This window comes from Neohortaea acidophila (assembly GCF_010093505.1).
Source record: "Neohortaea acidophila strain CBS 113389 unplaced genomic scaffold BDY17scaffold_11, whole genome shotgun sequence".
NCBI classification, from domain to species: domain Eukaryota; kingdom Fungi; phylum Ascomycota; class Dothideomycetes; order Mycosphaerellales; family Teratosphaeriaceae; genus Neohortaea; species Neohortaea acidophila.
Genome location: NW_022985520.1, coordinates 231,809 through 257,191, shown reverse-complemented (window position 1 = coordinate 257,191; position 25,383 = coordinate 231,809). Strand labels below are relative to the sequence as shown.

Genomic DNA, 25,383 nt, shown 5'->3' with positions numbered 1-25,383 from the left:
CCATGTCGGAGAAACGAAAGCGCGCAGGAAATGAGGAGACTCGACACCCTGCAAGAGCAGAGAAGAAGGCGAAGAAAGGCTTCCAGGTCGGGCCCGCCAACCTTCCCGATGGAGCATATAAACGAAAAGGTAGACCTCGCATTGCATACCTCACCTTTGTCAAGAGCTTTCAAAGCTGACCCCAGAACAGTCAAGAAGATCAAAGCGAGCCTCATAGAAAAAGCACAAATCAAAAAGCAATACTCCAAAGTGAAGCGGCAACGCGAGGAAGCGCAGGAGGCGGAGAAGATGCAGCCCGCACCATCACCGCCGCCGGAAAATGTCACGCACGAGCCCAGCACGGCGCCGCATCCTGATCGCCAGATACTCATGGACAACGAACCAGCACCATTCGAAGACGATCGGACTCCGGCAGAAAGCAGAAACCGCAGGCGCAAGCCCAAACCTGTCCCGTTCAAGCGTGAATACGAACAGGCGCAGGTGCGGAAGGCCGAGGCGGAAGAACGTCAGAAGAAGCGCGAGGAAGCGGAGAAGCAGCGGGTGCAGAAGGTCGAGGACAGGGAGCGGTTCCGGAAAGCTATGGCGAAGGCGAGGAGTGGCGGGCCGAATGGGCAGAGGAAACTCGGGAGGGAGAGCAAGGTATTACTGGAGAAGGTGAAGAGAATGGTTGGAGAGGATGGTTGAGTCTGCTAAGACCTCCACTCTATGTCGACCAATTACTTCCCACCGTTCCGACGTTCGATAATCGAACTCATTTGATGTCCACCAACGCCTCGCTACCCGGACTCGGGTCAAAAACAGAAAGTGAACCCCGTCCTTCCTCCCTTTCAATCAGGGTTTCGTGGATGGCTCGATGTGGGCGACCAGGCCTGCCCTCGATTCTCCGGCGAATGTGGCCGGTGTGGTCGAGAGCGGGGAATGTTGTGCGGGGCTGTGTGCATGCCCACCTACAATGCCACCGGTAGGGATGAACGATCCGCTCAAGTCGGATATCTGACGCTCTACGCTCACCCATTAGCTTGCGGTGCCCCAAGGACATTCGAAGCACGAGGACGTGCACTTACCCAGATCGCGTATTCGCTGCTTCAGCATCTGATTCTCGCGGGTCAACATCTGCGTCTCCGCTTGATAGAAGGCAGTCTCATCCCGCGTGCCGCCCAGGAAGAAGTCTTCATTCAAAGACCCAAGAGTACCCGAGGCTGGGCGTAGTGCAGGCGAGCCGCTATGACTGTTGGTGCCGGCATTCGACATGCGGGCGGAGGATTGTCGGGAGAGGGAGTGGGGCCGATTGATATGAGAGTACGACGCAGGGAGCCCGGGGATGGAGGAGCGGCGCGGAGATGGATTGTCGACGTGGTTGGTACTTGTGGCGGGAGTGTTCAGCGTGGAAGATGGAGAGGGGAGCGCAGGTGAGGCGGGCGAGGCATCCGGCTGGCTCTGCGACTGTTGTCTCTGGATCTGCGCAATTTGGTCTTGCTGGATGCGAATCATGTGCAGCAGCCGATTCACTTGTGCTTCCTGTTCATTCTCGAGCTCTTGATGAATCTCACCCAGACTCGGCTGGCGCTGGTGGTGGGGATCTGCGGTCCCATATGCGATCGACCTCCTTCCTAGCCGGGGACTACTCCTATTGCTGTCATTGCACTGCTGTAGTTCGCCGGGCCCGGGCGTCGTGGGGTCGTTGATGGAGAGGTTGTTCATGAGGCTAGATCGTCTTCTGTCCAGACCGGGGCCACGGTTTCCCGGAGAGCTGTTGCTTGGCGAGCGTTGTAGGCCGGCGTTGATCGTTGCTGCCGCCTGTAGCGATGACAGAGAGGGGGATCGTGGGGAGGGAGGGCGGGCGAGGGAAGCGTCAGAGGTGGTGATAGACACGCGGCGCGGTCTTTGTTGAAGTGGGATGTTTGCAGCCGATGACGGCGGCAGCGAGTTGATGTCGGGAGACATGGTTGATGCCACTGCCAGATGATGGGTGATGGGCGAGAGGGTTGAGTGCTGTCTGACGATTCAAAACATCATTCGTGCCCGCAGTGAAGAGCAGCAGTCGCACAAAGGAATGATGCAAAGATGGAGTGGATTGTCTTGTCGATCACCAAAAGCCCCGCGCGTGGCTTGGCAGCAAACGCGCGGGACTGCAGATGTCATTCTCCGCCTCTCTCTCAACCCCACCTCTCCTCGAACCTCCTGCCATCGTATCTAATCTGCCCAAGCAAACCTGATCCCGTGACACTGGAGGTTCTACTCCTTCGGAAATCGTCATGTCACATGCATCATAACGCACACCCGACCGGACGGCTATGTACCCTGACCCCAGCACATTTTCCCGCAAACTTTAGCTCCCGCCGATCACCAGGAGGGCCCCCTGCTCCCTGGAAATGATGGCCGCAGGCCCAACAACGCGTCGCGTCGACCAGCAACATTCATTGAATTAAACGCGCCTGCAGGCGTTTCTTCCTCGTCAGGCTTGCCGTCTGCCTAGGTAGGGCTATCTCCAGGTAGTCACAGGGGTGATATGCGACCCCTGCCGCCACTTCATCAACCCCGACACGCGCGTGTGAACGCTATCCGTGGAGACGATTCCGTGGTCCAAAGGGCCGTCATGATTGGGGATGGCGTTGAGGAGCCCCAGCGCGCCCTGTCTCGGAAGGGTTCACGTCCTGCCCGTTTTTGACATCTCCTATTCTCCTACTTGGGGCCACCCGGCTTTAATTTCCTTTGCCAATCACGGCACCCGTTTGTTTCTGACGCCACCCCTCTCCTCTCTTGCGCTCGTAACCCGTTTCCTCTTCCGCCACTCGTCAGCAGCTGCCCTCGCGGTCCGACGGCGCGTGCGCGCGACCAACCCGCGTGTGGTCGGCTCAATTTCATCAATGCCTTCGCGTGTCGATCCTTCGATAATCTGGCCGCGCGCATTCTTTACGCCTGTTCTCCTTGTTTGTTCATTGCCTTTGCTTTGCTTGCAGTTCGCGCCCTGTCGCTCTCAAAGACGGGAGTCAATGCTGCTCTCCATTCATTTCTGTAATCTTTCTAGTACTGGTTCGTCATTTCACAACTACTTCGAACCACGAGGCTATCGGCTCGACCGCGTTGGAACGTCTTGAGCACTACCCTCATGCTGGCTCTGCTCTCGCCCCAGAGCTCGCTGTTGCTCCCACCACACTGCCTCAATGGAGCCGGGGACCTCCTTCTTAAGGTCGCCATCGCGGAGTCCTCAATGCCCTCCGGTTGATTCAACGAAAGGTTATGCCAGCGCTGAAAACCGGCAAGCAAGGCTTCACAGAGGTCAGACTCTGCGAGTACGACCGTCAGACGTCCCCGAGGATCCTGCGCCGCTCTCGCCATTGAACCTGTCCATGCACTCCCAACCCACACGCCGACCCTCGAAGATTTCGTTGTTCCACCTCTTCAGCCGTCCGAAAGTGGAAAAGCAGCACGGCCACTCCGAGCCCATACCCAATGCTCAACCTCCGAAACAGGACAAACCCTCGCCACCAGCGTTGGTGATTCAAGTGCCACCCACAGATGCTGTTATCGCGCGGCCGCCCAGCATCGTCTCGGTCAAGACCACGGCCACCAGGACTTCGAGGATGAGGCCGAGGGCCTTGAGATCTCACTCCACCCAAGATTCCAAAACGCCCTCGTTCGAGCCGCCTCCGCTCTTCCAAGTCTATCCTCAGGCATTAAAAGAGGGAAAGTTGGAGGTGTCTTCGATTTCGGTGGACACCTTGAACAAGGCTAGAAGCAAGAATTCTGGGAAACATGGCAACCCAGATCAAGACGACAAGACTAGTGGCGAAGCGAGAAGGACGTCAACTCCAAAACACATCCCCGGTGGCACCACTGCCGCTGTGGAACTGCCACAGAAGATATTCGTTCTGGTTACTTCCGGTTATCTGCTGCAGTATAGCGAATCTGGCTTGAGTGATCGCTTGCCGGAGAAGGTGCTCCATCTTGGCAAAGACTCCGCTGCCTTTGCCTGCGATCTGGTTCCTGGCAAGCATTATGTGCTTCAGGTATCACAAGCTGTCGACTCCAACGGTATCATTGTCGCCAACTCCGGCTCCATTCTGGCGAGGCTTGGATTACAAAGCGCTGCGGCAAAGCGGATGGCATCGAGCCTGCTGCTGGTCATGCCCGATGCGGCGGAGATGGAATCCTGGATGTTGGCCATCAAACGAGAAATCGAGTCACTCGGCGGTAAGAAAGTACAGAAGGCCGGCCGCGCCGGAGCGCAGTCGAACGTGCCGGAGCTGCCGCAGCTGAGCAAGACCTTGAGCCATCGATACCAGATCAAGAGGCATCCGAGTATGATCTCGAGTATGCCCCCATCTCCCAATCCCGACCCAACGCTGGCTTCATTCCCCTCAGGAATAGTGGACGACGATCGATCTGACACGGCTACCATTGACGACATCGAGCTCGAAGCCGCAAAGCTGGACAACCATGAGGAATGGCCTCAGCTCGTGTCCCAGGCGTCTTTCGAATTTCCGGAAATCGTTCCTCCACCCTTGGTAATTGTCGGGCAGCCGCAGCACGGTGCTGAGCAAAACATCTCCACCGACACCACCATGGCTTCATCGAGCGATCAGGAGCGAGAGACTACAGCTAGCACGGCACCCGATGATGAAGGGAATGCCTCAATGCAAGCTATTCCCACATCTCAAACAACACCCACCGCATCGAGCGAGAATAGCATGACAGCAGACTTGCCCGCGAGTGAAGCTCAGAGTCAGAGTGGGGTCCGCAAAGCAGCGCCGCCACCACTGTCACTGAACTCATGGGCACTCAAGCGAGCAGACTCCCCACTGGTGGCGGAATCTCCAGTACTGCCGCATATGCCCATTCTACCACGAAGGAATCCCAAACGAGTGACGAATTCCTTCAGCGAGCCAGACTTGCAGGCTACCATGATCAAAAGAACCAGACACGACTCGAAACTTCCCCCCTACCTGCCGCAGCCATTGCTAGCAGAGGGCGGCGTCTCTAGAAGTCCTGACAACGCTTTGGAGTCAGCAGCGTCGACCGGCTTGGCTCTTCCCCAAATCATCAATACAGGAAACTCCGTGGTCAAGGCGAATGAGCCGGGTAAAGTGCGCAAAGTGGCCTCCTTCTCCGTGCCGTTGAGGGTCAATCCCTCCGCCATACAAGGCAGCCCGCATGGAGGAAACGTCAGGCGTCACTCTCGCATGGATGAGTCGCCGAACCGAAACAGTGGACTGGCGGTGCACGCTCTCACTCCACCGGAAGAACCGGCCGCGGTGCCTCACGATACGAGCGCCCACTCGGCGCCATTGTCTACATCTCCTCCCGTCCGCCTGTCACTATTCCCGAGCAAAGAATCATCGTTGCCACCGCCTGGTCATGTCAAAAGAACGTCTTTCGTAACCGCACAGCAGTCTACAACAGCCCCAGATTCCTCAAACAGCGGATCCATGCGCCGACCCATGAGCTTGCAAGCTGGCTCGGGTCACCCTCCTCACCTCTCGTCTGCACGCAACTCTGTCGGAGCCTCAATTCCACCGGCCACAGGCGCCACAGTACCAATCCGCAGCATGAAGCCCTCGCGCTCAGCAAGCAATCTCGAAGCCCTCTCCTACCGCCAATCTCAACTGCTAGCCTTCAAGGCCTTGAAATTCGACACGCCTACGCTGGCCGAAGAAGCAGAAGACGCCGAAGGCGAAAAGGCAGACGTGTCGATGCCGCTGCCCATCGAGCATCACACCCACGTCTCGAGCGTGCATTCGTCCCGACGCAACTCTTCGGCGAGGAGAAGCACGAGGAGCCGCACGTCGCTCGCGGACCTCGATCTCAACATTGCCATGGCGAAGTTTGGGCCGCCGGCGCCGCCGCCTCAGGCGCCGCTTCCTGATCCGCCGGCTGCTTCGAGGAGTGATAGTCCGATTCGCATGCACAGGAAGAGCGGCAGTGTTGGTTCACTGAAAGGGCTTGGTATTAGTGTGTCGTAGATTCGACCCGCTGGAATGAAGGGTTGCTCATTAACGCTCTGTAATGACTGAATTCAAGTCTGCCCTCGATGGTACCATCGAGCATTGCTGCATTACAACTACAGATCGTGTCTCTCTTTCGACTAGGTATCATCGTGAGCCTCTGTGGCAAAAAAAGGATGCAAAGCCTCGGACTATCTATAAGCCTTCGTCTCCTTCTCGCACCACTCAATAAACCGCTCCACCTCCTTGGTCTCATCCACATCCTTCCGCAGCGTAACAAAGCGTCCCCAAGGCCCAATATACGCCGCCTTCGTATCCACCTTGCCCGCCTCCTCGCTCCACCCGGCAAACAGCTCGGTGTAGGCGCCAAAGTAAGTGGGAAACAAGATGGGGGCGATTAAGAAAGTCTCAAACCACTTCATACCGCGCTGCAGCTCGCTCTTGAGATTGCCCGGGTTCCACGCATTACTGACGATACCATCCTTGGAGTGCTGCGCGACGTACCCCTTGGCGAGCAGCACGTTCGCCCCCTTGGTTTGAGCATAGTTGGTCATGCTCTGGCCATGCAACTTCGGGTTGCCCGTCTGCTCGTCCCACGCTACGCCGCCGGTGGGACAGAAGCTCGTGGCGAGCGAGGCGGCCCACGTGACGCGCACACTGCCTGGAGAATTGGATGCGGCGGTCTTTTGCAGGAGAGGAGTCAGGAGCTGGGTGAGCAGGTACGGGCCCAGACAGTTGGTCCCGATGGTCAATTCGTGGCCGTGCGAATCTTTGGAGCCCTGCGCGGGCTGCATGACGCCTGCGTTATTGGTGAGGACATCGAGGCGTTGCTCGCGGCGGGTGAACTCGTCGACGGCGGGTTTGATAGTGGCCAAGTCGGAGAGGTCGAGTTTGAGGAATTCCACGCGGCCGTCGGAGGAAGGGTGGGCGGCTTTGATTTCGGCGAGCGCTTTGTCGCCTTTCTCCTGCGAGCGGCCGGCGACGTAGACGGTGCCGTTTTTGCCGTACAGGATTTTGCAGAGTTCTTTGCCGACGCCTGCGTAGCCTCCGGTTACGATGAAGACGCGGCCGGCTTGGTTGGGGAGGTTCTTCTCTGTTAGGGTTGGGGTTGGGATGAAGAAGCACTGGTGGAAGACGTCGCGCCAGAAAGCCATTGTGGGTGGATGATGACAGGAGGGAGTGAAGATGCGGAGGACAAGAGAGGCGAAGGGTGTTTGAATGAGCGATGGGGAGGGAAGTGAAGGCCGCGTTTACAATTGATGATGCAGTACACAAATTTTATGCACGTTGCTGATCGGTGGCGCTGGTGTACTTCAGTACCTTATCTTACCTTAGAATGGAAGTGTTCCGTGATGGCTCGGGCATTCTAGCAATACCTCCCAATTTGGACACACTGAGAGATATATCTGCACTGATGGGATGTCAATGGGGCTGGCTGGCCTTAAGCAAGCGTGGTAAGCAATCTGGTGACATCGAACAAGAGCCAGCCCGGGCCAGCAATGCAAAAAACGCGGTACAAGCAATGGAAATTGGACGCATTGACGTCACGGGAATGCGCGGCTCCTGAAGCATCGACGAGCAAACACCCATCCTCTTACTGAAAGATGTACGGCAGACTCGCGTGACTTAAGAAGTGAGAAATGTATGAGGGCAGTGTGATTCCAAGGTACGGCGGATGGCACTTGCCCAAACCGAGATGAGCAGCAGCAGCATGGCGGGGTAAATCGGGCAAGGAAGGAAGGTGCAGCTGGGCTGAAGCCTCGAGGGAGTGGAAAGTGGCAGGCGCGGGCTCGCCTACACCGACTGTGCTCTCTTTACTTGTCACTCAGGAAAAATCACGTGTTGGAAGAAGTGCAGCTCAAATCAACACGAGCTTGTCTTCCATAATTGACAAATGTAGAATGGATTAATACGTACATGTCGTGTCGTGATTGATGCTGGACCAGCCGCTGCCGCCGAGTGGATGATGCAGGCGAGCCGGATGATCTGTGCGCGTCACGCTAGCCTCAGCACCTCACGACACGTCGAAGCATTCCTCCGAAACACGCCCGCCCGCACCGCGACCTCGTCCCTGCAATTATTCCTCTCCCTCGCGGCGTGCGGGTGTGTCGAGTATGTCCATTGACACTGCACGCTTTGTCACTGTCCTTGCCATTGCCCTACTGCCATCGTCCTCTTCCTCCCCCAGAGCGCGGCTCAGCCTCGCGTACACACTACACGTCTGACTTTCTCCCGCACCACACGCGGCTTTTTCCAGCCACCCACCGCGTGTTCGACCTATTTCACCCCCCCTACGCAATGGCAGACCGCAGGCCCAACCATTGGCCTCCTCGCAACATGCCTTCAACAGGGTCTGGCAATGCTGCACCTCACCCAGCTCTGCTGCCCGCCTTTGAGCCATTCTCTTCCTCACCACCCTCCGCCCTGCCTCGACCTTCGAAACGCAAGATCGACGACGTCCTAGATGATAGAAAGTATTATCCAACACCTATCCCCACCTCGTCCACCGGCATCCTTCCCTCCTCACCGCCACCACCACGTCAGACGCGTCCCGGCCTGCAACGCAGCGTCTCCGCCCTCTCCGAACGCGCCCCGCTCGCCGACGTGCCCACCCTGACCCTCCCCTCCTCCGGCGAGCCCCTTCTCATGGGTCGTTCCAGCAATTCCTCCGACTACCAGATCTCATCGAATCGCCACATCTCACGCGTCCATATACGCGCCTCTTATTGCCATCCCGACTCTTTCAACGTGGCGGGCAAGGTGGAGGTGGAGTGTCTCGGGTGGAATGGTGCAAAGATCCACTGCAGGGGCGAGATTGTCGAGTTGGCCAAGGGCGATGTCTTCGTGTCGGACAAGCCATTGGCCCAGATCATCGTTGACGTGCAAGATACGCGTGTGATGCTGGTGTGGCCCAAGGGTGAAGCACGCGAGTCGGTCTCGGCCGAGGCAAGGTCTCCGTGGGCAGAGGAATCTCCGTCGAAGCGTCGTAATACCACGGGCGCCGAGTTCGCGTCGAGCCCGCCGCTGTACACCATGCCACCCCGCCTACACTCCCCGGTCTCCCCTACACCAGCCGTCGACCTCAACTCCAGCTTCTCTTCCACCTTCCGCGCCGACCAGACAGAGGAAGTCAAGGTGTATGTGGACGCCGGTGAGGACTCAGAGGCGGATGCTCCTCATGATCCAACGCCTTCGCCATCGAAGACGTCTCCTCACGTGCCCACGCCAGCCCTCCACGCTAGTGAAGAAGTGTCGCGTGCCACCGATCCGGAGGAGTTCTCGGAACACGACGAAGAGAATGATCCCGTCGTCCACTCCTTCGGACCCTTTGGCGATAACATTCTATCCCGCTTCCAGTCCTTCCAGCCCGCGTCCCCAGAGCAGGCCCGCAAGCCGTTGTCCGCCTCGACGAACCCAGCAGCCCACAGCCCACGCAAAACCAGCCCGGTGAAGAATCACGTCATCAACCAGCTGGCGTTTTCACGCGTACACTCCCTGCCCCTCTCGACCATCCATAGCAACCTGCCGGCCGAGCTGCGTGGTGCCGTCGCCAAGACATCCGATGCCGAGAACAACGCCGCTCTCACTGCTGCAGACCTGCAGAGCATCCTCGACGACATTCCGTGCGTGGGTGAGATCAGTCGCGAGGGCAAAGACGCGGCAGGCAAGTTGTTGGAGAGCGAGTTTTACTACGTGCCGGAGATGGACACGGACGTGAACCGTCGCGACACCGTGACGCAAAGTCTAGGCAAGACTAGCATCCGCGCTGCAAGGAAGCAGCACAAGGTATGTTGTCCTCCATCTCGCAGACCTGTGTGTGGTGCGTGTAACCGTCTGCTGACTCGTATTCCGCTCACAGCAATACTACTGGAAGCGTCCAAGGAACTGAGGGGTCGCTTGACCTCTCCCGACCTTTCATGCTTTCGTCTGATGTTCGGGGCCTGTATGGGCCTCTTCCGTTTCCTCTCTCTCCTACGTCGGATCGACTTTGCATAGCGGAGGCGTTGAGTACGGCACTTGCGTTTCGTGAGGTCGGAAGCGAAGCATCTTTATCGTCCAGCAATGCATTGCATGAAGGGGTCGTGATATGACTGATGTCTGAGCTCGAAAACAAGAATGTGAGGGGTGCGGGATGGGAGAAACGGGATGAAGGCGTGTCCGCGTTTTCGACGTACTCTAAAGGAGAGCGTGTAGATGGAGAGGAAAGAAGGAAGAATGGAGAGGAAAATCGTAAAAAGTCAAGGTTGTCTTTTCCGTCCCATTCACATTTCAGACGTGTCACATGTCGCCCGCGGGGTGGCCTGGCATTTGACAGGTGACGTAAGCGGTGTCGGTCCGCGCTTAACCCTTTTCGACCTCGACTACATCATGGAGGTCAACTGCACAAGAGGCAGTAGGCATCAGAGTAGGGTAGAGACACCGTACTCCTCCGTCACCTTTCACGAACAGCTCGTCAATTAAAGCCGCAGCGCAAGCAGCAACATGCGTCTCCTCCACCTCCCTGCCCTCTTCGCCCTTCTCTCATTCTCCTCCGCCCTCCCCACAACTGCCTCCTCCAAACCTCTCCCCCTCCTCATCTGGCACGGCCTAGGCGACCGCTACGACGCAGAAGGCCTGCACTCCACCGGCGAGCTCGCGCAAAAAGTCCACCCAGGCCTCTACGTGTACTACATCCGCACAGACGAGGACGGCAGCGCCGACCGCACCAACAGCTTCTTCGGCAACGTGACGCAGCAAATCGCGCAAGTGTGCGCCGCCATCCACGCCGACCCCTTCCTTGCTCCGCCCGAAGATCGCAAACACGAGGACATCCGCGTCGATGCGCTTGGCTTCAGCCAAGGCGGGCAGTTCCTGCGGGGCCTCGTGGAGCGCTGCGAGGGCTTGAGCGTGCGCAGTCTTGTTACGTTTGGCAGTCAGCACAATGGCATTGCGCAATTTCAGAAGTGCGGGGATTTAGACTTCGTGTGTAAGGGTGCGTCGGCGCTGGTGAAGAATAATGCGTGGACGGAGTACGTACAGAACAAAGTGGTGCCGGCGCAGTACTATCGGCCGCTGAATGAGAGCACCGGTGGGCCGACGGACGGGTACTTGGAGCACAGCAATTTCCTGGCGGATGTGAATAACGAGCGGGCGGAGAAGAATGCGACGTACAAGGAGCGCATTGCGGCGATGGAGAAGTTTGTCATGTTCGTTTTTGACGAGGATGAGACGGTGGTTCCCAAGGAGACGGGGTGGTTTGCGGAGGTGAATGCTACGAGTGGAGAGGTGACGGATCTGAGGAACCGGGCGATTTACAAGGAGGATTGGCTGGGGTTGAAGCAGTTGGATAAGAAGGGTGGGTTGGAGTTTAGGGCGACGAAGGGGCCACATATGCGCTTGACGGACGTGGTGTTGAAGAAGACCTTCAAGGAGTTCTTTGGACCGGAGCGGAAGACAAAGAATGCGGCGGTTGCTCTTGCTGATAAGGCTTGGAGGTATTTCGCGCACCAGGATGTGTTGTAGCAGTACAATGAACGAAAATGGTTTAGAGGTGTTTCAGTGAGCTGTCTTCTCTTGACTTCGAATACGGAACGTCGTACGGTGACGGTTCACACCATCTTCTCGGCACGACGTCTCTCAGCCCATATCGACAATCTCCTTCGATGCACCAACCCACCCCACACGCCTCCCACCACTTCGAAAGAAAGCGATCCGTTTATTTGATCTTCTTCTTGGGACGCAGCTGATTGCTGTGTCCGCACTTCTTCTTGCGGCAGTTGGTCGCTCGCGGGGGAAGACGGGCCTATAAACACGTATGTTAGTGAACGCAGTCCACGACCCACTCCATCTCTTTCCGGAGAGAACTCACGTAGCACTTTCGGCAAATCATCTTGTCGCAGTTGTACTTGGACGCCAAAGCCTTGAGCGAGGGCTCAATGATACCGCCGCGCAGACGCAGGACCAAGTGCAGCGTGCTCTCCTTCTGGATGTTGTAGTCGCTGAGCGTGCGCCCGTCCTCGAGCTGCTTGCCGGCGAAGATCAGGCGCTGCTGGTCGGGCGGGATGCCCTCCTTGTCCTGGATCTTGGACTTGACATTGTCGATCGTGTCGCTGGACTCCACCTCGAGGGTGATGGTTTTACCCGTGAGGGTTTTGACGAAGCTGTGAGGGGGCGGGTGTTAGTGTGGGTGTTGCAAGGGTGGTTTTCGGCGAGCGGAGGGGGTTTCGAGGGACCTACATCTGCACTACGCACACAGTCAGTATCGGAATTTGTGTAGATCAGCGTGTGCTGCGATTTTGAGATGGAACTTACTGGTTGCGACCTTCAATCTGCTTGATGTGGTGGATGGCGAGGTCAAGAGTGAGGGATGAAGTCGCTCATCGCCGCTTAATGCAAATTCGGTGGTGGACCGCGCCAAGACTTTGCCAACAATTCCTGCCTGAGGCAACAACAAACGTCGAACCCGCATTTGAGCTCTATGCACAGGAAGGTCAATTATATTCTCACAAACGCATACATGTAGGATATCTCTTCGCAATCTCTGGTTCGTGATTCATTCATTCATGTAGCAACTGCTAGACCATCTCTCTTCTCCAAATAATGCCCCTTCACATCGTCCGCCAATTTGCCCTCCGTCTCGGCGATGATGGTACATACGAGAGAGTAGTTGTTGTACAAAAATCTCTCGCGCTTCCTCGCCTCTGCAATGCCCTTGCTTAGCTTCGTCAAGAAGGCTTCGAACTCATTCCGCAGTCTACCCACGCTGTTGGAGACCGGCTCATCGTCGCCCGCTTCACTACTTAGCGCGAGTATTCCTTGTAGAAAGTTGGCGTATCGTTGCGTCAGTGCGTGAGGAGTGGTGGACTGCGCACTCGAGGAGGAAGCGGTCAGACTTAGTGCCGAACCGCTCGGCCTCCCGGACAGGGCTGCTGTTGCTCGCCGGATAGACTCGCAGTGGGCATCGATGATGATTTGGAAGCGCGGCCAGAGCAGCATGTTGGTTCCGTTGATGTAGCTTTCGACAACGGGAATCTTCCGCCGCTGCAGTTCGAAGGCCAGGTGCTGGTTGAGTCGGACACACGTGAGCACGCCTAGCGCGTCGAAGCTGGCTTCGGTGAGTTGTTTCGTCAGGGCGAAACCCAGATCCAATGCGGGCTGGAAGATCTCGTTGAAGTTCCGATTGGTCGTTTGATACGGCTGTTTGGAGAAGAACTCGGTGAGAAAGGCGTATTCAGCGGACGCGTTGTCCACGAGTGCGAGGTTGAAGGTGCGGAAAGGCACTTCCAGATAGTGCGTGCCTTTGTCATCCTCGGCAACATAGGCGGGCATGGCTGTATAATTTGGCGTTTGCAGGATATCCCTACGACGCCCGATGGAGAAGGGGTCTCGGCTCACGCCCTTTGCACCTTTCGTCGAAGTGGTCTCGGATGCAAACGACTCGGTCTGATCGATGGTGTGCAGACTCAGCTTCTCCAGTGCCGCTTTGTATCGCGTGAAGTGGCTGAGATAGTACCAGCGCATGGTGTTGATGTAGGCTTGCGATATTTCTTGTCCAAGCTGCGGCTGTCTCTTGGCAAGGAAGGCAAACACATTCTTGTATTGCAGGAAGCTGTTGTGCTGGATCACTTGCGCATTAATGCTGGGCGAGCGCAATGACTTGATCTGGGCGACGACAAAGTCCCGTATACGCTCCACCGCCTTTGCCGAAAGATCTTCGATAAACGGTCGGACATCCTGCAGAGCTCGGATATCTCGGTCCTCTTTCAATTTGGCATCAATCGCCGCGGATCGTCTCTCCAGCTCATCCAACGCTTTTACCCATGCCTCGTCTACACTTCCTTCCGAGATTTTGCGGACCACCGCAGCTGGTATTGCGAGTGCCTCGACTTCGGGAGCGAGGACCTTCTCTACCGCCTTACGGTTGTGCAACTTATTGTTCAACGTGGCCGACCGGTTTTGTAAGGTCTCAATCTCCGCCGAGACATTGGCCAGGTCGGCTTGGAAGGAGGTCAAGTATGTCTCCACGGACTTGAGGACCTCATCGCACGCGAGGATGGATTTGTGCAGGTCCTCGAATTTGTCTTTCTCATTCTCAAAGTCTTGCACAATGGCAATGTCCAGCCCCGCTCGTAGAAGCAGCGGAGTGGATTGAGGAGCAGTGTTGGCGAACTCGCGCAGACTGAGGCCGTTGAACTCGACTTTTTCGGTCAAAGTTGTTGGTCTGCCGTCTGAATGGACATCATTTGTACCGTCGGTGAGGTCTTCATTGCGCAAAGGGCCCAGGATGTCCCTCAGGATATCGACCGGGGAAGATCCATCTTGAGCAAGCGAGCTAGCGAGTTCGTTCTTTAAGCTAGAGCCATTCGTGAGTCTTGCGGTACTGGGGAGACTCTCGGTCGAGCTGGCGAGTGAGGCGGCGGACAGGGAGGAAGTTCTTTGATTCAAGCCTGGTCTTCGAGGGATTGTGCTAGGCCCCAGCTGGATGGATCGATTGGGAGCGGGCGAGAAGGAGCGATTCGGGGTGGCAGAGGGCGTCGATTGACTCGACTGGCCGGAGAAGAGGTGCATGAGCTGTTGTGAGGGTCACTGGAGTGTGTCGTGGGCCATTTGAATGCCTCGCGAGCTGGGCGACTCTGTACAGCACTTAGCCAGACGTGGTTGCCATGTGCCCTCGCCCCTTCCGGCAACTAAGCCGATGGGGATTGGCTCGCCTACAGGGGTCCAGCGAGTAAGAGCGCACACTTCCGAATCCCCAGGCCCCACCTTGTCCGCTCTGCTGCACCACCTTTTTTCACAATCCATTTCGCTCGGCCGCCGAATTTCACCCCTCCAGACCTCTCCTCTCCCACCACCTCACCTTTCTTCTCATCCTCACACTTCCATCTTCACCAACATCCCTCGGCAATCATGGCGGACAATGACGCGCAGGTGAGTGTCCCCCGAGCCCCTCCATATCGCCGCACTGCTTGTCCCGCTTCCCAGGCGGCCGCAGCAGTGCCTGGGCCCTCTTGCGCCCTCCATCCCCAAAGCACCACTCGCTGACCCTGACGTTGCTCAACAGCATGATGTCACCTTCGAGAGCGCCGACGCCGGTGCCTCGGCCACCTTCCCCATGCAGTGTTCCGCTCTGAGGAAGAACGGGCACGTGGTGATCAAGGGCCGCCCTTGCAAGATTGTCGAAATGTCCACCTCCAAGACCGGCAAGCACGGCCACGCCAAGGTGCACATGGTTGCCATCGACATCTTCACCGGCAAGAAGTTGGAAGATCTGTCCCCGTCCACCCACAACATGGACGTCCCCAACGTCTCCCGCCGTGAATACCAGTTGGTGAGTCTCGTCCTGCCAGGAGTGCGGGGTGTCGACGTGCTAACACATATGCGACAGCTCGACATCACCGACGACGGCTTCTTGTCCCTCATGTCCGACGACGGCTCCACCAAGGACGACGTCAAGGTTCCCGATGGCGATGTCGGCGACAAGATCACCAAGCTCTTCACCGACGACGGCAAAGACACCAGTGAGTGCCCACTTCTGCGCTTTTCTTCCCCTTGCCCACCCCACTGACCACGTGCGTGCCGCAGATGTCATCGTCCTCACCGCCATGGGCGAGGAGGCTGCCATCGATGCCAAGGAGGCTCCCAAGGGTTAGATGCTGCCTGCACATACCGGGAGAGTCATGAGCGACGATGAAATAGTACAAAAAATGGGCCGTGGACCTTTTCATGGCAGTGCAGTGAGCGGCATGGGAGAGTGGGGCAAGCATGGCAAGCCATTGCCGCTTTTCAGGGATGGATATGTATGCGCGGTTCTCCGACCTGCATCGTGTTGGATGCGATCTTCTCTAGATCAACGATATCAAAGTTTTGTGTCGGATCGCAGTCCTTTGTGCCGTTCATTTGTCGTGATTTGTGAATGTGCTGGCTTGAAGTTGCTGCCTGAGGCTCGCCAGCCTGAAAACACTTCACCTCCGTCTCCATTCATCTCGCTGCTACATACATTTGTTTTGTCGCGCACCGACATGAACGCGTTCAATTCTCGTCTGTCTTCGATTAAGAAGCTTTCCAAGTCCCGTCTCGATCCCTTTCCTCATTCCCATCTCCAACCTCCACAGTCAACAATGATATCCGAGTAAACTGACGCATGTCTTCCACGCGCATTCGAAGGTCAGAGCCTTGCACATACGGAAACTGCGGCTCGCGACGCTTCCACATCGGCGACGATGGCTACACCTACTGCGACCAAGGCCATCAACAGTCAGACGTATCCTTTGGCCCTATCTTGGTTCTGAAAGCGGTGGATAACTGACGTTTTGCGCAGCGCGGCACTGTCATCGCCGAAGATACTGGAGAAATCGTCATCCACGGGCCAAAGTCGAGACGGAGAGACTCTGATGCAGCGTCTGCTACCAGCAGGAGTGAGGACTGCCTTTCTTCGCCTTGGCCAGATGCGCTGACTGACTTGGAACAGCATCAAGTTACAGTGGTCCTCGCGCGTTCGAGCACTACCTGCTATGCGCTCAGCTTATCCTCCGAAAGCAGCTGCGATGGCTGATCGAGGTCCAGAAGCTACCGGAGGAGCTTGAGGTATGTTTACATGATATTCCACCAGCAGCTACGACTACTCGGTCGCTAAAGCGCAGCAGATCCTCGTCCGCGACTTGTGGACGCTTCGACTACAAAGGCTACAAACGAGAACGCCTGCCGCGTACACATCCGGATCCGACAATGAAGCACAGTCTTCCCAACTCTTCAGCTCGCAGACTGAAAGCGGAAGCGGCTCGGAGTCGCAGAGTTCCCGGCGAAAGGGTCGGTCAGCTAAAGAAGCGCGACGTGAGGCGCCCAGTCTCGTGGACGCCCTTGCGATATGCTACGTTGGAGTGCTACTGCTGCGCATTCCTCTGACCGTCACAGACTTCACCAAGTGGGTGAATGACGGCGATCTTCTATACTACCGTGCGCGACGAGAAGTCCCGTCTGGGATGCGTCAACGTCTGCCCGGTGAATACGAGCGACAACTCGAGCCACTGGATTTGCTGCGTGGCGAACTCCTTCACCAGAAGATCCTGGAGACCATCACATTGCTGCACGATGGGTTTGGCATGGCTGTGCCGCCGATCAACACTTCGCTGGTTCTACATCGATGGTTGACGGAGCTGGCACTACCGGTGGAGATCTTCGTCGCTACGCAGAGACTTGCTCGAATGGTAGGAATGGACTTTGCATACGATGGACAAGATATGCGTGTGATTCTGCGATATCCCGAGGCAAGGCTCATGGCGCTTGTTGTTGTGAGTACTAAGCTGTTATGTCCTATGGATGGAATCCAGCGACAGCCTCAGTCTGCTCCCGGCTTGTCTGCAGTCTCGGTTGATTGGGAGGAATGGGTGAAGATGCACGAAGGAAAGGACAGCGGGCGACATGACAAAGGGAAACTCACCTTTGAGCAGGCTTTCAGCATGGACGAAGCAGACTGTCTCAACGCTGACAACGAGACACTGGACGCTTACATGGATTGGTACGCCGACAATATCGCCAGCGAGGAGGTCCGTGAGCGCGGTGCCGCTGGTAAGGACGCCGAGTTCAGGCGTGCTCTCTTTGGTCTTTTCCCGCAAGAACCACGAGCGAGGCCACTCGGAGATGTAACTCCTTCTTTCCAACCCACCGACAAGGGCAACCGTCTACGCAGCCTGGGAGAAGCTCTCACTCTCGACAGTCCTGTACAAGGAGATTCGCATGAGGCCGAAGTTCGCGAGCTGGGCAGCTTCTATCGTCGATACCGAAGCGTGGATGAGCTTTCGGGGCCGGCAAAGGTGTTCTTCGATAAGGCTGCCGGCCTCGCTGGTGTATCTGTGGATTCTATGGTGCAAGCGGTGTTCGTCGTGGAGCGGAAGCTGCAGAAGCAGGAGGAGGCATTTCGCAAGAGTAACGGCAGCGCAGGAGAGTAATATATGAGAGGCATGATCAACGTTAACAATGAGTCGTGAACACAATGGACATTCTATTCACATCCCCCACACTCCGAGGCCTTCCCTCCGTCATCGCTTGCGTATTGTGTACACAACAGCCCCCGCCAAATACGTCAAGTGTGGTAAATTGGCCAAAGGATGCGGGAGACGCCCGAGCCGGGAATGGAGTTCGGCCATGTGGAGCGAGACAATTTTAAAAAGACGTTGACGACGAGCCCAAAAGCGAAGTCATCGCGAGGAGATATTTTGCGCTTGGACGTCAATATTGCGGTTGGATTTGCGCTTGCATGGGGGGTGATATGGCGATGACATGCGCGGGACAGGAGAGGGAGGGGCATATGTCATTGTGCAGAGGGGTGATGGAGATCTGATAGTCTGAATGCCGGCAAGGCTAAGGCTTGATTGTGAGTAGTAGCATTGCATGCAACCAACAAGAGGCCAGAGATGAGCCAAGACCGAAGCAGACAGGGTGGTGCTGGCCCTGTTTGGCTCCCCTGGCTATGCTCGCGTGCTGGCCCTGGACATGTTATGGCTGAAAGTGGCCCGGGTGTGGCGTTCTTGCCTGTCCCATTCGGCGAATTTGTTAATTTGCTTCCTCCCAATTTGGGCACTTCCCTTCCCGCTGCTATTTTGGCCCGCAACCCCACTCTTTTCATGGTGACCGCACTTGATGGGCTGTCATTTGGGGTTGACGTTGGTGTTGCCCTCTGACACTAATCGCTGTCTCCGCGGCCGCGGCAAGCGAGCCAATCGCTCCATCTGCCATGCCTGTCAATGTCCAGAGCGCCCATGCAAGGGGTGGATGGATGGCGCGGAGCAGACGGCTTTGTGCACCCATCCGAACCGCCGCGGCCCCATGCATACTCAATCACACTCGCGCCATCCTCGTGATCCTTTGCCCGGCCGAGAATGACCGACCGATAGCCACGCCGATCCACTGAGGCGCAACGCTCAATTGCAAACGGGCAGAGGCCGGTGATTGCCCGTCAACGCTCCCCCCACCCCATCCAGGCATGTGGTCGCCCTGTCCTTTACGTATACGGTAGGGTGGCATCCACGCCCTCCGCGGTACCGATCCGCAATCGGAAAGTGACAACCATTGCCTCGTCCTATTCCATCCCAATGGCTTGTCCGTGCCCGCCTGATCGCTCGCTTTCTAGACCACACGGTCGGCTCTCTTCGCCCGCCTGCCGCCGTTGCCCTGCTCCCGTCTAGCCTGTCGTCATTGAGACGAGCCACTCAGCATCGCCGCCTGCAACTGCCCGTGTCCCATCCGGGCGCTGCATCGCCTTTCCTATCCCTCTGGCGTTGTTGCTTGTTGCCAATCAAGCCCTTTCCTCTTCCCCTTCCCCTTCCCCCATGTATTCGCAGATCCTCAGGAGGTCTCTCGCCGCATTCTTTTGCAATACTTCATCCGCGCGCTGCCCGGCTCTGAGCCTGCTGTTTGTCTGGCGTGTCGAAAGCTGATCGCCCGCCGCATCTTTTAGAGCTCGCGCCGCGCCCTTTGAGGAGGGGCTTGTTTCGAGACAAGTCTGAGACAGCTCCAACTTTTTTGACTCAGATCATACGCCCCGGCGCCCTGGCTAGTATCACACACCCACTCTCTACCCCACCGACCTGGTTGGATCTACCTGACGCACCTCAAAATCTGCACGACAAACGGGCGCTGTGCGGCTCACGCGACTGCCTAACAGCCACGCTCACCCGGACGGAGCATCATCGCCGTCGGGCGCGTCACGGTGCAACACCTCCAGCCTGCGCGGGAAGGGACTTCAGATCAGTTCACTGCGCCTGAGCGTATCGTTGGTCAGCGTGGTAAGTCTTACCTTTGAGCACCACTCCCTTGCGCGAGATCTCGTCTTCTGAAACCTGGCAATCGCCTTGGCCCTCCTCCCGACACACCTCTGTGCCAGTGGATTGAGCGTCTTGTTTGGAATACGAGATGAATCCGTTTGCCATCTGTGACATTGCCGTTAATCCATTTGTCACGTCGACGAGACAGCCGAAATGCAATGGGTCCTGATGAGCCTGGCTGACGATGAGGGTAGACACGGTAGCACGATCGGCCGTTTTCGTCGAATTGCCGTCCGCCTTGCCACGGTATTGGTGTCGGGAACGCGCAGCAGCCACGCACCAAGGCTCGGGATCCGGCGACGGAGCAGCCTGCAATCTCCTGCGAACGACGGGAAGACGTAAAGGCGGCTTCAAAGGCTTCGTCTGACCCATCTGTCACCCAACTTTGGATCGATTCACGCCGATATCGTCCACCATTCCTTTGTCGCTGCATGTCGGAGACGGGTAGCTGCTGATTCGCACGGATCAGGCGTTCGCTCGGAGTGAACAGGGCTGTCTGGCCTTGCATCCCTTCTGCCGCTCAACTCTTCTTACTTCTTCTGCGTCGTACCAGCCGCAGCGTCCTGCTTCTGATCATCTGTCTCTTGTTCCAGTCGCAAAGTGGCCACTCGCGAAACTGGCATACTACGGGCGTATGCACTCTCAGGTACGTTGTATCCGATGGCTGACACGCGAGTGCCGGCCTGTGAGTGTACCTCTTTAGCCCTGTCTAACAAGGCGAGAACAGCTCCGACGGCGAGATAGCAAGGCTGCCATTGCGCTCGACAGAGGTGATAGCAATCCCTTTGCAGCGAACGAGAGCTATCAGGTGTACCAAGACTTCGGGCCCTTGGCTCATTCCGAACCAAGGGGCCAGGCGGTGCCCATGTCGGAGTACGAAAAGACCCCGACGTTTGGCGTGTATGGTGAGTCGATGATTCCTTCCTCGAGCCATGTACACGTGTGTCGTGCTTTCCTCAATCTTCTGGCAACTACCTCGGTGGTGGCGTTTTCCGACCACGCGCATGAAGAGCAGGCAGCAGGATGAGCAAATGACTGACGTCTTATCCGTTTCCAGAGTATCACACGGCCAGAAGACCCAGCCCGGCACACGACTACCGCTCATTCGCGGCCACCTATCAGGCATACCCTGCAAGCTATGGAGGCCCACCGTCTCAGGTGCCTTCAGGTCTACCGCAGTTGGCTGCAACCTCGCACACCCCCACCGCACATCAATACAGCCCGCATGATCCTTCGCATTATGCGCCGCAAAATGTCCAATACTCTGGATACGTCGACACTACCGCCGCATCTCGCCCGCTGCCAGAAGTGATTTCGTACAGCCCGGTTCACGGACAAGCCGGCACGAAAGTTACAATTCGCCTGCGATCCGGCCATGATCTAGACTCTCCATCAATGACTCCGGTCATCATGTTTGGGCAGAAGCGCTGCCCCGGATTCTTGTCGAGGACTACGAGTCAGCCGAGCACCAGCTTCGATTACTCGTTGACAACAGAGGCACCACCGCTCACGCCCACGAGCACTCCGTCTCCTCAATTCCCGCTGGTGTTGACATTCGAAGACAGCTCTGTCAATGGGCAAGCTTTGTCGACGGAATTCGGGAAGTTTACCTACCTCGACGACGCTACCTTTCAGCAACCCATCCACTCCACTCCTCGGACTGGAACGATGAGGAAGCGCAAGCTCGACGCAGAAGCATCTCCACGACGTTCGCCAACGAAGAAGCCTTCGATGCATAACCTTTCTGCAGCCGCCGGTGCTTACCGCCAACCGGCACCATCATCGCCCGTCCAGCTGCGCAACGCCGGGGAACCATATTCCCACACTCGCCGCTTCAGTGGGCCCGACTTCCAGCAGCAAACTTTCCAGCAGCCGCCTCACAAGCTTCGAGCCGCTCGATCCATGTATTTCCCGTCGGCCCAACCAACGCCGTCGTTGCACGCACCTCCCACGCCTACATGGAGCCAAATGGGAGATCCGCAGCAGCAGGGCAGGCTGTATGGAATGAACAAGACGTCCATCGTGCCCTTGCCATCGCCCAATCCATCGCTGGTGCGAACGTCTACACTGCAACAGTCGCCGACGATGCCTAGTGCTGCCATCGCGCAACCGCAATTCAACCCATACGCGATGATGTACCCTTCCAAAGCCGCGCTCAAACTCGAAGGCGATCTCAATTCCATGACCTACAAATGGACTGCTGAAGAGTGGGAGGCGGGAAGGAGGCTGGTTCAATTCCGACGCAGCCAACAAGGAAGCACCATCAGTGCCAGCTTCGAGGCAGTCACGCTGGAAGACCGCATTCCGAACAGCATCTGTGTGAGCTGCATCTGGTGGGCGGAGAAGGAGGAGTGCTTCGTCACGAGCGTGGACACCATCTCGCTGCTGGAGTCCTTGGTGAGCGTCCGCTTCACGGTCGAAGAGAAGAATCGGATCCGCCGGAACTTGGAGGGCTTCCGGCCTCTGACGGTGTCGAAGACGAAGCAAGACAGCGACGATTTCTTCAAACTGATCATGGGGTTCCCAAATCCCAAACCGAGGAATATTGAAAAAGATGTCAAGGTGTTCCCCTGGCGCATCCTGGCCACCGCTCTGAAGAAGATCATTGGCAAATACGTGAGTCACTTCCCCCCCGAGCCTATCATTCTCGCCTGCAAGCACCCATCATGCACATGAGCTAACGATGCACGCAGTCCGCAAGCTACGCGTCCACCGCCGGCGCGCTGCATGGCCCAGGGCAGCCAGAGCACCAGCAGCAGCGCTTACTTGCATCCCCGCTCTCGACATCCTCCGGTTCCGCAGCGTCACATGGCCAGGCATATGCATCCAGCATGGCCAGTGCCTACCCCATGAACCCCATGGCAACAACGGGACTGGGCATCGTCGGCCTCTCGCAGCCCACCATGGGCGGCCCCCCGCTATCCGATCTGCGGATGACGCCGGTGAATCAATCGACCACATGGCGCGTCTCGCCGCACCACTACTCCGGCCAGCACATGTCCGAGCGCGCCGCGCCGTGGGAGCTCAGCGATGCCTTTGCGCAACCCTCGCCGCAAATCGGCTTGCCGACTCCGAGCATGCCCACCTCCCGCCCGCCACAGCTTCCCTTTTCCGCCCATCATCAGCATCCTCCCGCGCTGTCGCTGCCCTTGACTCCTCGCTTCGTCCCGCTGGAGAACTATGGAGGTCAGAATCAGCAGACATCCAATGCGTGATGACCTTTCCTCCAGCGATGAAGCGCCTCTCCCTTGACACCCCCTTCATTCATTGGCTAAGCCGCCATCCAGCCTTGTGGTCGCACAACGCCGTCCGGCCCCTTTGTCGACTTGTCATGCATGCGTGCAACGCCTACTTGCATGACGTGCAGATCCATGCAGCCTTGTGCCACCTCCGATTGTGGGCCATGGGAGGGGTGGTGGCAGTGATCTGCGGGCTCCACACATTCTCGACCTGTCTGGCAGCCAACCACACCTTACAACACCTATCTCATCGCCTATCATCACTTCTACTGCAAGGCGTATCTTCATGGCGTTTCCCCTCTTCGAACAGCGTCACGCGCGACGCAGCAGCATTTCCCTGCGAGCAATCTTATCACATCTTAATGTCTTCTCCCCCGGTCGTCTTACTGGACCGGCCATCACACCACCCTGCGTCCCGCACGCACTTGTTACACGATACCCACTCTGCAACGTCGCTTGGCAGGACGGAAAGTTTTCGCATCATCAATCTAATGGATCACATATGGGTGTTGAAGGGAAGGAATGCATAATGGTTTCCGAGCAGATATGGGCAACAAGAAGCCCTGTATGATTACGACTGAGCGAGCGCTGTTTTTCACATTGTAGCGAGCATGAGAGAGAGTGAGCGTTGATGCTGCTGGCTGATCAAAATATACACCCCTTAATTTCTAATGGACAGTCAGACGGCGAGGTAATGATACGATAAAAGCACACAGAACAATGCTTGAGCATCAGTCCTTCCTATGTCATCCTCACAGTAGATGAGTGCCTTGAATTATAGCTATCAAAACATATCATCCTCAAACCCCCTGCGCACAACCAAACTCGGACTCGGCTCATCCACCAAACTCGGATCGTCAATCCCTTCAATCTCCTCCTCCTCCTCCTCCTCCTCCTCCTCCTCCTCCATCGTATCATCCTCACCCCCCGCCCCAGCCGTAAGCAACAAATCCTCTACAATCCGCTTACTCGCCTCGCGCGCCGGCGTCTGCAGCAGCCGACTCTGCGGCACAAAGAACTGCATCGTTTTCGGCGGGGACATCTCGCCGTCGCCGTCGGAGGAGTCGTCATCGTCTGAAGAGAAGATGTGCGCGGCGCTGTTGGAGCGGGCGTTGGACTTCGTTGCGCTGTATGTTTTGTCTTGGGGGGAGAAGAGCTGGCGGCCTGTAGAGGTTGTGGGTGCGGCTGTTGTTGTTGTTGGCGCTGCTCCTGGCCCGCCGGCGGTGGTGGTGCGATTTCGCGCGGGGGTGAGGATGGAGACGCCTGGGGTGCGGGGGAGGTTCAGGGCGGTGGAGGGTTTTGTTGGGGAGAAGAGGTCGCTGCGGAGTTGTGGGGCCGCGATGGCAGGGGAGGAGTGAGGAGAGTCGTCCCAAGGGAGGCGTTTGGAGGCTGTGGATGGAGTTGGTTTTGCTGCTGCTGCTACTGTTCCTACTGCTGCGGATGGGCCGGCTTGTCGTTGTCTGCGTTGGGTGTGGGGCGTGGCTTGGACGCGGTAGTTCTTGTCTAGCACGGAGCGATGCATGAGCGGGTCGTTGTTGGTGCGTGGAAACTGGGCGGAAGCCTGGTATGCGGACTCGGGTTCGAAGGGGGAGGATTGCACGTTGGAGTAGGTCTGCGGGCGAGGCGTGCTGGGGTCTTCGGGTGACTGGTCCATAGCGAGCGGATTCTTGCCGGTGTACTTTCTCGGGGAAGGCGAGCGGAGATGCGCGGGTGCTTTGCCGTTCGTTTTCTTGGTCGTCGAGGGAAGTCTGGGCGTGGTCTGCAGGCCGGTGACTTGGGTTGGGGAGTCGACCTCGAACTCATCCTCGTCTTCCTGCTCTTGTGCGCCTTGTTGCGCATAGCCTCCGTGGTCCGAGGGAGTGTCGAGGGCAGTGGATGTGCTGTCGGTGTGCGTAACATCTTCCTCGTTCACGTTCTCCTCGTACCCCGACAAGGAGACATTGGCGGAGGCCTCGAAGAATTGTTTCCAGAACTGCAACACCTTTGTCAGTCGCGGTGGCGTGTGGAGCTTGCTGCAGTGCGAGTACCTTTGAGCCCTCCCAGACGCCATTGCTGTGCTTGGCATACTGCTCGATGATGGGTAGGATGCTGGTGGAGACGATGCGATGCGCCTTGCTGAAGTTGGCGTCGATGTCCTGCAGGCAGCGCGTGATGGACTGCTCGAGATGTTCCAATTCCTCCGTCAGGCTCAAGTTACGGGAGGCGAGTTGTCGCGACATGGCTGTTGTGGAATGTCACGTCGTGTACGGCGCTGCGTGTGGTGTTCCATGCGATTCACCTCATCTGCTTCGCCTTCACGCGTGCAAAAGACACGAAGACGCGCTTGCGGTGGGGTCCTCGTCGGCTAACTTGCCCCAACTCTGCCCCGCATGCTCATCCCCCACTCCACTTCCCCTCATC

General features: G+C 57.2%; 13 protein-coding genes across 13 annotated transcripts; 7 read left to right on the top strand and 6 right to left on the bottom strand.

Annotated features, from left to right (window-relative positions):
• Positions 1 to 2: 2 nt before the first annotated feature.
• Positions 3 to 684, top strand: BDY17DRAFT_327413 (uncharacterized protein; the record flags this gene model as incomplete). The annotated part of the gene is made up of 2 exons (XM_033737672.1): positions 3 to 129; positions 191 to 684. 2 exons carry the CDS (start codon positions 3 to 5, stop codon positions 682 to 684), a joined length of 621 nt encoding a protein of 206 aa, XP_033586014.1.
• Positions 685 to 831: 147 nt separating this feature from the next.
• On the bottom strand, positions 832 to 1,944 carry BDY17DRAFT_327412 (uncharacterized protein; the record flags this gene model as incomplete). Its single annotated transcript, XM_033737671.1, has 2 exons — positions 832 to 1,001; positions 1,065 to 1,944. The coding sequence occupies 2 exons, from the start codon at positions 1,942 to 1,944 to the stop codon at positions 832 to 834; spliced, it is 1,050 nt and encodes a 349-aa protein (XP_033586013.1).
• Positions 1,945 to 3,350: 1,406 nt separating this feature from the next.
• On the top strand, positions 3,351 to 5,963 carry BDY17DRAFT_313270 (uncharacterized protein; the record flags this gene model as incomplete). The annotated part of the gene is made up of 1 exon (XM_033735699.1): positions 3,351 to 5,963. One exon carries the CDS (start codon positions 3,351 to 3,353, stop codon positions 5,961 to 5,963), a length of 2,613 nt encoding a protein of 870 aa, XP_033586012.1.
• Positions 5,964 to 5,998: 35 nt separating this feature from the next.
• Positions 5,999 to 7,277, bottom strand: BDY17DRAFT_303875 (short-chain dehydrogenase). Its single transcript, XM_033734650.1, has one exon. It carries the CDS (start codon positions 7,097 to 7,099, stop codon positions 6,137 to 6,139), a length of 963 nt encoding a protein of 320 aa, XP_033586011.1. The 5' UTR covers positions 7,100 to 7,277; the 3' UTR covers positions 5,999 to 6,136.
• Positions 7,278 to 7,829: 552 nt separating this feature from the next.
• On the top strand, positions 7,830 to 10,294 carry BDY17DRAFT_303872 (uncharacterized protein). The gene is made up of 2 exons (XM_033734649.1): positions 7,830 to 9,731; positions 9,805 to 10,294. Exons 1-2 carry the CDS (start codon positions 8,244 to 8,246, stop codon positions 9,832 to 9,834), a joined length of 1,518 nt encoding a protein of 505 aa, XP_033586010.1. The 5' UTR covers positions 7,830 to 8,243; the 3' UTR covers positions 9,835 to 10,294.
• BDY17DRAFT_303871 (Alpha/Beta hydrolase protein) lies at positions 10,295 to 11,476 on the top strand. The gene has a single exon (XM_033734648.1). The coding sequence runs from the start codon at positions 10,428 to 10,430 to the stop codon at positions 11,445 to 11,447; it is 1,020 nt and encodes a 339-aa protein (XP_033586009.1). The 5' UTR covers positions 10,295 to 10,427; the 3' UTR covers positions 11,448 to 11,476.
• A 67-nt stretch (positions 11,477 to 11,543) lies between these two features.
• On the bottom strand, positions 11,544 to 12,302 carry BDY17DRAFT_38542 (ubiquitin-60S ribosomal protein L40). The gene is made up of 4 exons (XM_033738331.1): positions 12,237 to 12,302; positions 12,162 to 12,168; positions 11,794 to 12,085; positions 11,544 to 11,727 (listed from the first exon to the last, which is right to left on the bottom strand). Coding segments are annotated over exons 1-4 (387 nt in total). The 5' UTR covers positions 12,238 to 12,302; the 3' UTR covers positions 11,544 to 11,640.
• A 3-nt stretch (positions 12,303 to 12,305) lies between these two features.
• On the bottom strand, positions 12,306 to 14,536 carry BDY17DRAFT_303869 (Sac2 family-domain-containing protein). Its single transcript, XM_033734647.1, has one exon. The coding sequence runs from the start codon at positions 14,490 to 14,492 to the stop codon at positions 12,486 to 12,488; it is 2,007 nt and encodes a 668-aa protein (XP_033586007.1). The 5' UTR covers positions 14,493 to 14,536; the 3' UTR covers positions 12,306 to 12,485.
• Positions 14,537 to 14,831: 295 nt separating this feature from the next.
• On the top strand, positions 14,832 to 15,574 carry BDY17DRAFT_256741 (eukaryotic translation initiation factor 5A-2; the record flags this gene model as incomplete). Its single annotated transcript, XM_033731623.1, has 4 exons — positions 14,832 to 14,852; positions 14,986 to 15,252; positions 15,310 to 15,442; positions 15,507 to 15,574. The coding sequence occupies 4 exons, from the start codon at positions 14,832 to 14,834 to the stop codon at positions 15,572 to 15,574; spliced, it is 489 nt and encodes a 162-aa protein (XP_033586006.1).
• A 491-nt stretch (positions 15,575 to 16,065) lies between these two features.
• On the top strand, positions 16,066 to 17,869 carry BDY17DRAFT_327405 (uncharacterized protein; the record flags this gene model as incomplete). The annotated part of the gene is made up of 4 exons (XM_033737670.1): positions 16,066 to 16,185; positions 16,243 to 16,339; positions 16,393 to 16,508; positions 16,568 to 17,869. 4 exons carry the CDS (start codon positions 16,066 to 16,068, stop codon positions 17,867 to 17,869), a joined length of 1,635 nt encoding a protein of 544 aa, XP_033586005.1.
• Positions 17,870 to 19,267: 1,398 nt separating this feature from the next.
• Positions 19,268 to 20,352, bottom strand: BDY17DRAFT_38502 (uncharacterized protein). Its single transcript, XM_033738330.1, has 2 exons — positions 19,717 to 20,352; positions 19,268 to 19,645 (listed from the first exon to the last, which is right to left on the bottom strand). Exons 1-2 carry the CDS (start codon positions 20,250 to 20,252, stop codon positions 19,591 to 19,593), a joined length of 591 nt encoding a protein of 196 aa, XP_033586004.1. The 5' UTR covers positions 20,253 to 20,352; the 3' UTR covers positions 19,268 to 19,590.
• Positions 20,248 to 23,114, top strand: BDY17DRAFT_38429 (uncharacterized protein). The gene is made up of 4 exons (XM_033738329.1): positions 20,248 to 20,390; positions 20,472 to 20,649; positions 20,802 to 22,360; positions 22,438 to 23,114. Exons 1-4 carry the CDS (start codon positions 20,379 to 20,381, stop codon positions 22,957 to 22,959), a joined length of 2,271 nt encoding a protein of 756 aa, XP_033586003.1. The 5' UTR covers positions 20,248 to 20,378; the 3' UTR covers positions 22,960 to 23,114.
• A 600-nt stretch (positions 23,115 to 23,714) lies between these two features.
• BDY17DRAFT_348986 (DASH complex subunit Ask1-domain-containing protein) lies at positions 23,715 to 25,323 on the bottom strand (the record flags this gene model as incomplete). Its single annotated transcript, XM_033738155.1, has 3 exons — positions 25,011 to 25,323; positions 23,790 to 24,955; positions 23,715 to 23,724 (listed from the first exon to the last, which is right to left on the bottom strand). The coding sequence occupies exons 1-3, from the start codon at positions 25,200 to 25,202 to the stop codon at positions 23,715 to 23,717; spliced, it is 1,368 nt and encodes a 455-aa protein (XP_033586002.1). The 5' UTR covers positions 25,203 to 25,323.
• Between the last annotated feature and the right edge of the window lie 60 nt (positions 25,324 to 25,383).

Coding starts and splice junctions, on each gene's coding strand:
- BDY17DRAFT_38429 (XM_033738329.1), top strand. Junction 20,650..20,801: donor CCCGACGTTTGGCGTGTATG/GTGAGTCGATGA, acceptor ATCCGTTTCCAG/AGTATCACACGGCCAGAAGA. Junction 22,361..22,437: donor AGAAGATCATTGGCAAATAC/GTGAGTCACTTC, acceptor CGATGCACGCAG/TCCGCAAGCTACGCGTCCAC.
- BDY17DRAFT_38542 (XM_033738331.1), bottom strand. Junction 11,728..11,793: donor TGATTTGCCGAAAGTGCTAC/GTGAGTTCTCTC, acceptor ACGTGTTTATAG/GCCCGTCTTCCCCCGCGAGC.
- BDY17DRAFT_38502 (XM_033738330.1), bottom strand. CDS start 20,252: ATGCAAGGCCAGACAGCCCTGTTCACTCCGAGCGAACGCCTGATCCGT. Junction 19,646..19,716: donor CAAGGGAGTGGTGCTCAAAG/GTAAGACTTACC, acceptor CTTCCCGCGCAG/GCTGGAGGTGTTGCACCGTG.
- BDY17DRAFT_303869 (XM_033734647.1), bottom strand. CDS start 14,492: ATGCACCTCTTCTCCGGCCAGTCGAGTCAATCGACGCCCTCTGCCACC.
- BDY17DRAFT_303875 (XM_033734650.1), bottom strand. CDS start 7,099: ATGGCTTTCTGGCGCGACGTCTTCCACCAGTGCTTCTTCATCCCAACC.
- BDY17DRAFT_303872 (XM_033734649.1), top strand. CDS start 8,244: ATGGCAGACCGCAGGCCCAACCATTGGCCTCCTCGCAACATGCCTTCA. Junction 9,732..9,804: donor CTGCAAGGAAGCAGCACAAG/GTATGTTGTCCT, acceptor TTCCGCTCACAG/CAATACTACTGGAAGCGTCC.
- BDY17DRAFT_303871 (XM_033734648.1), top strand. CDS start 10,428: ATGCGTCTCCTCCACCTCCCTGCCCTCTTCGCCCTTCTCTCATTCTCC.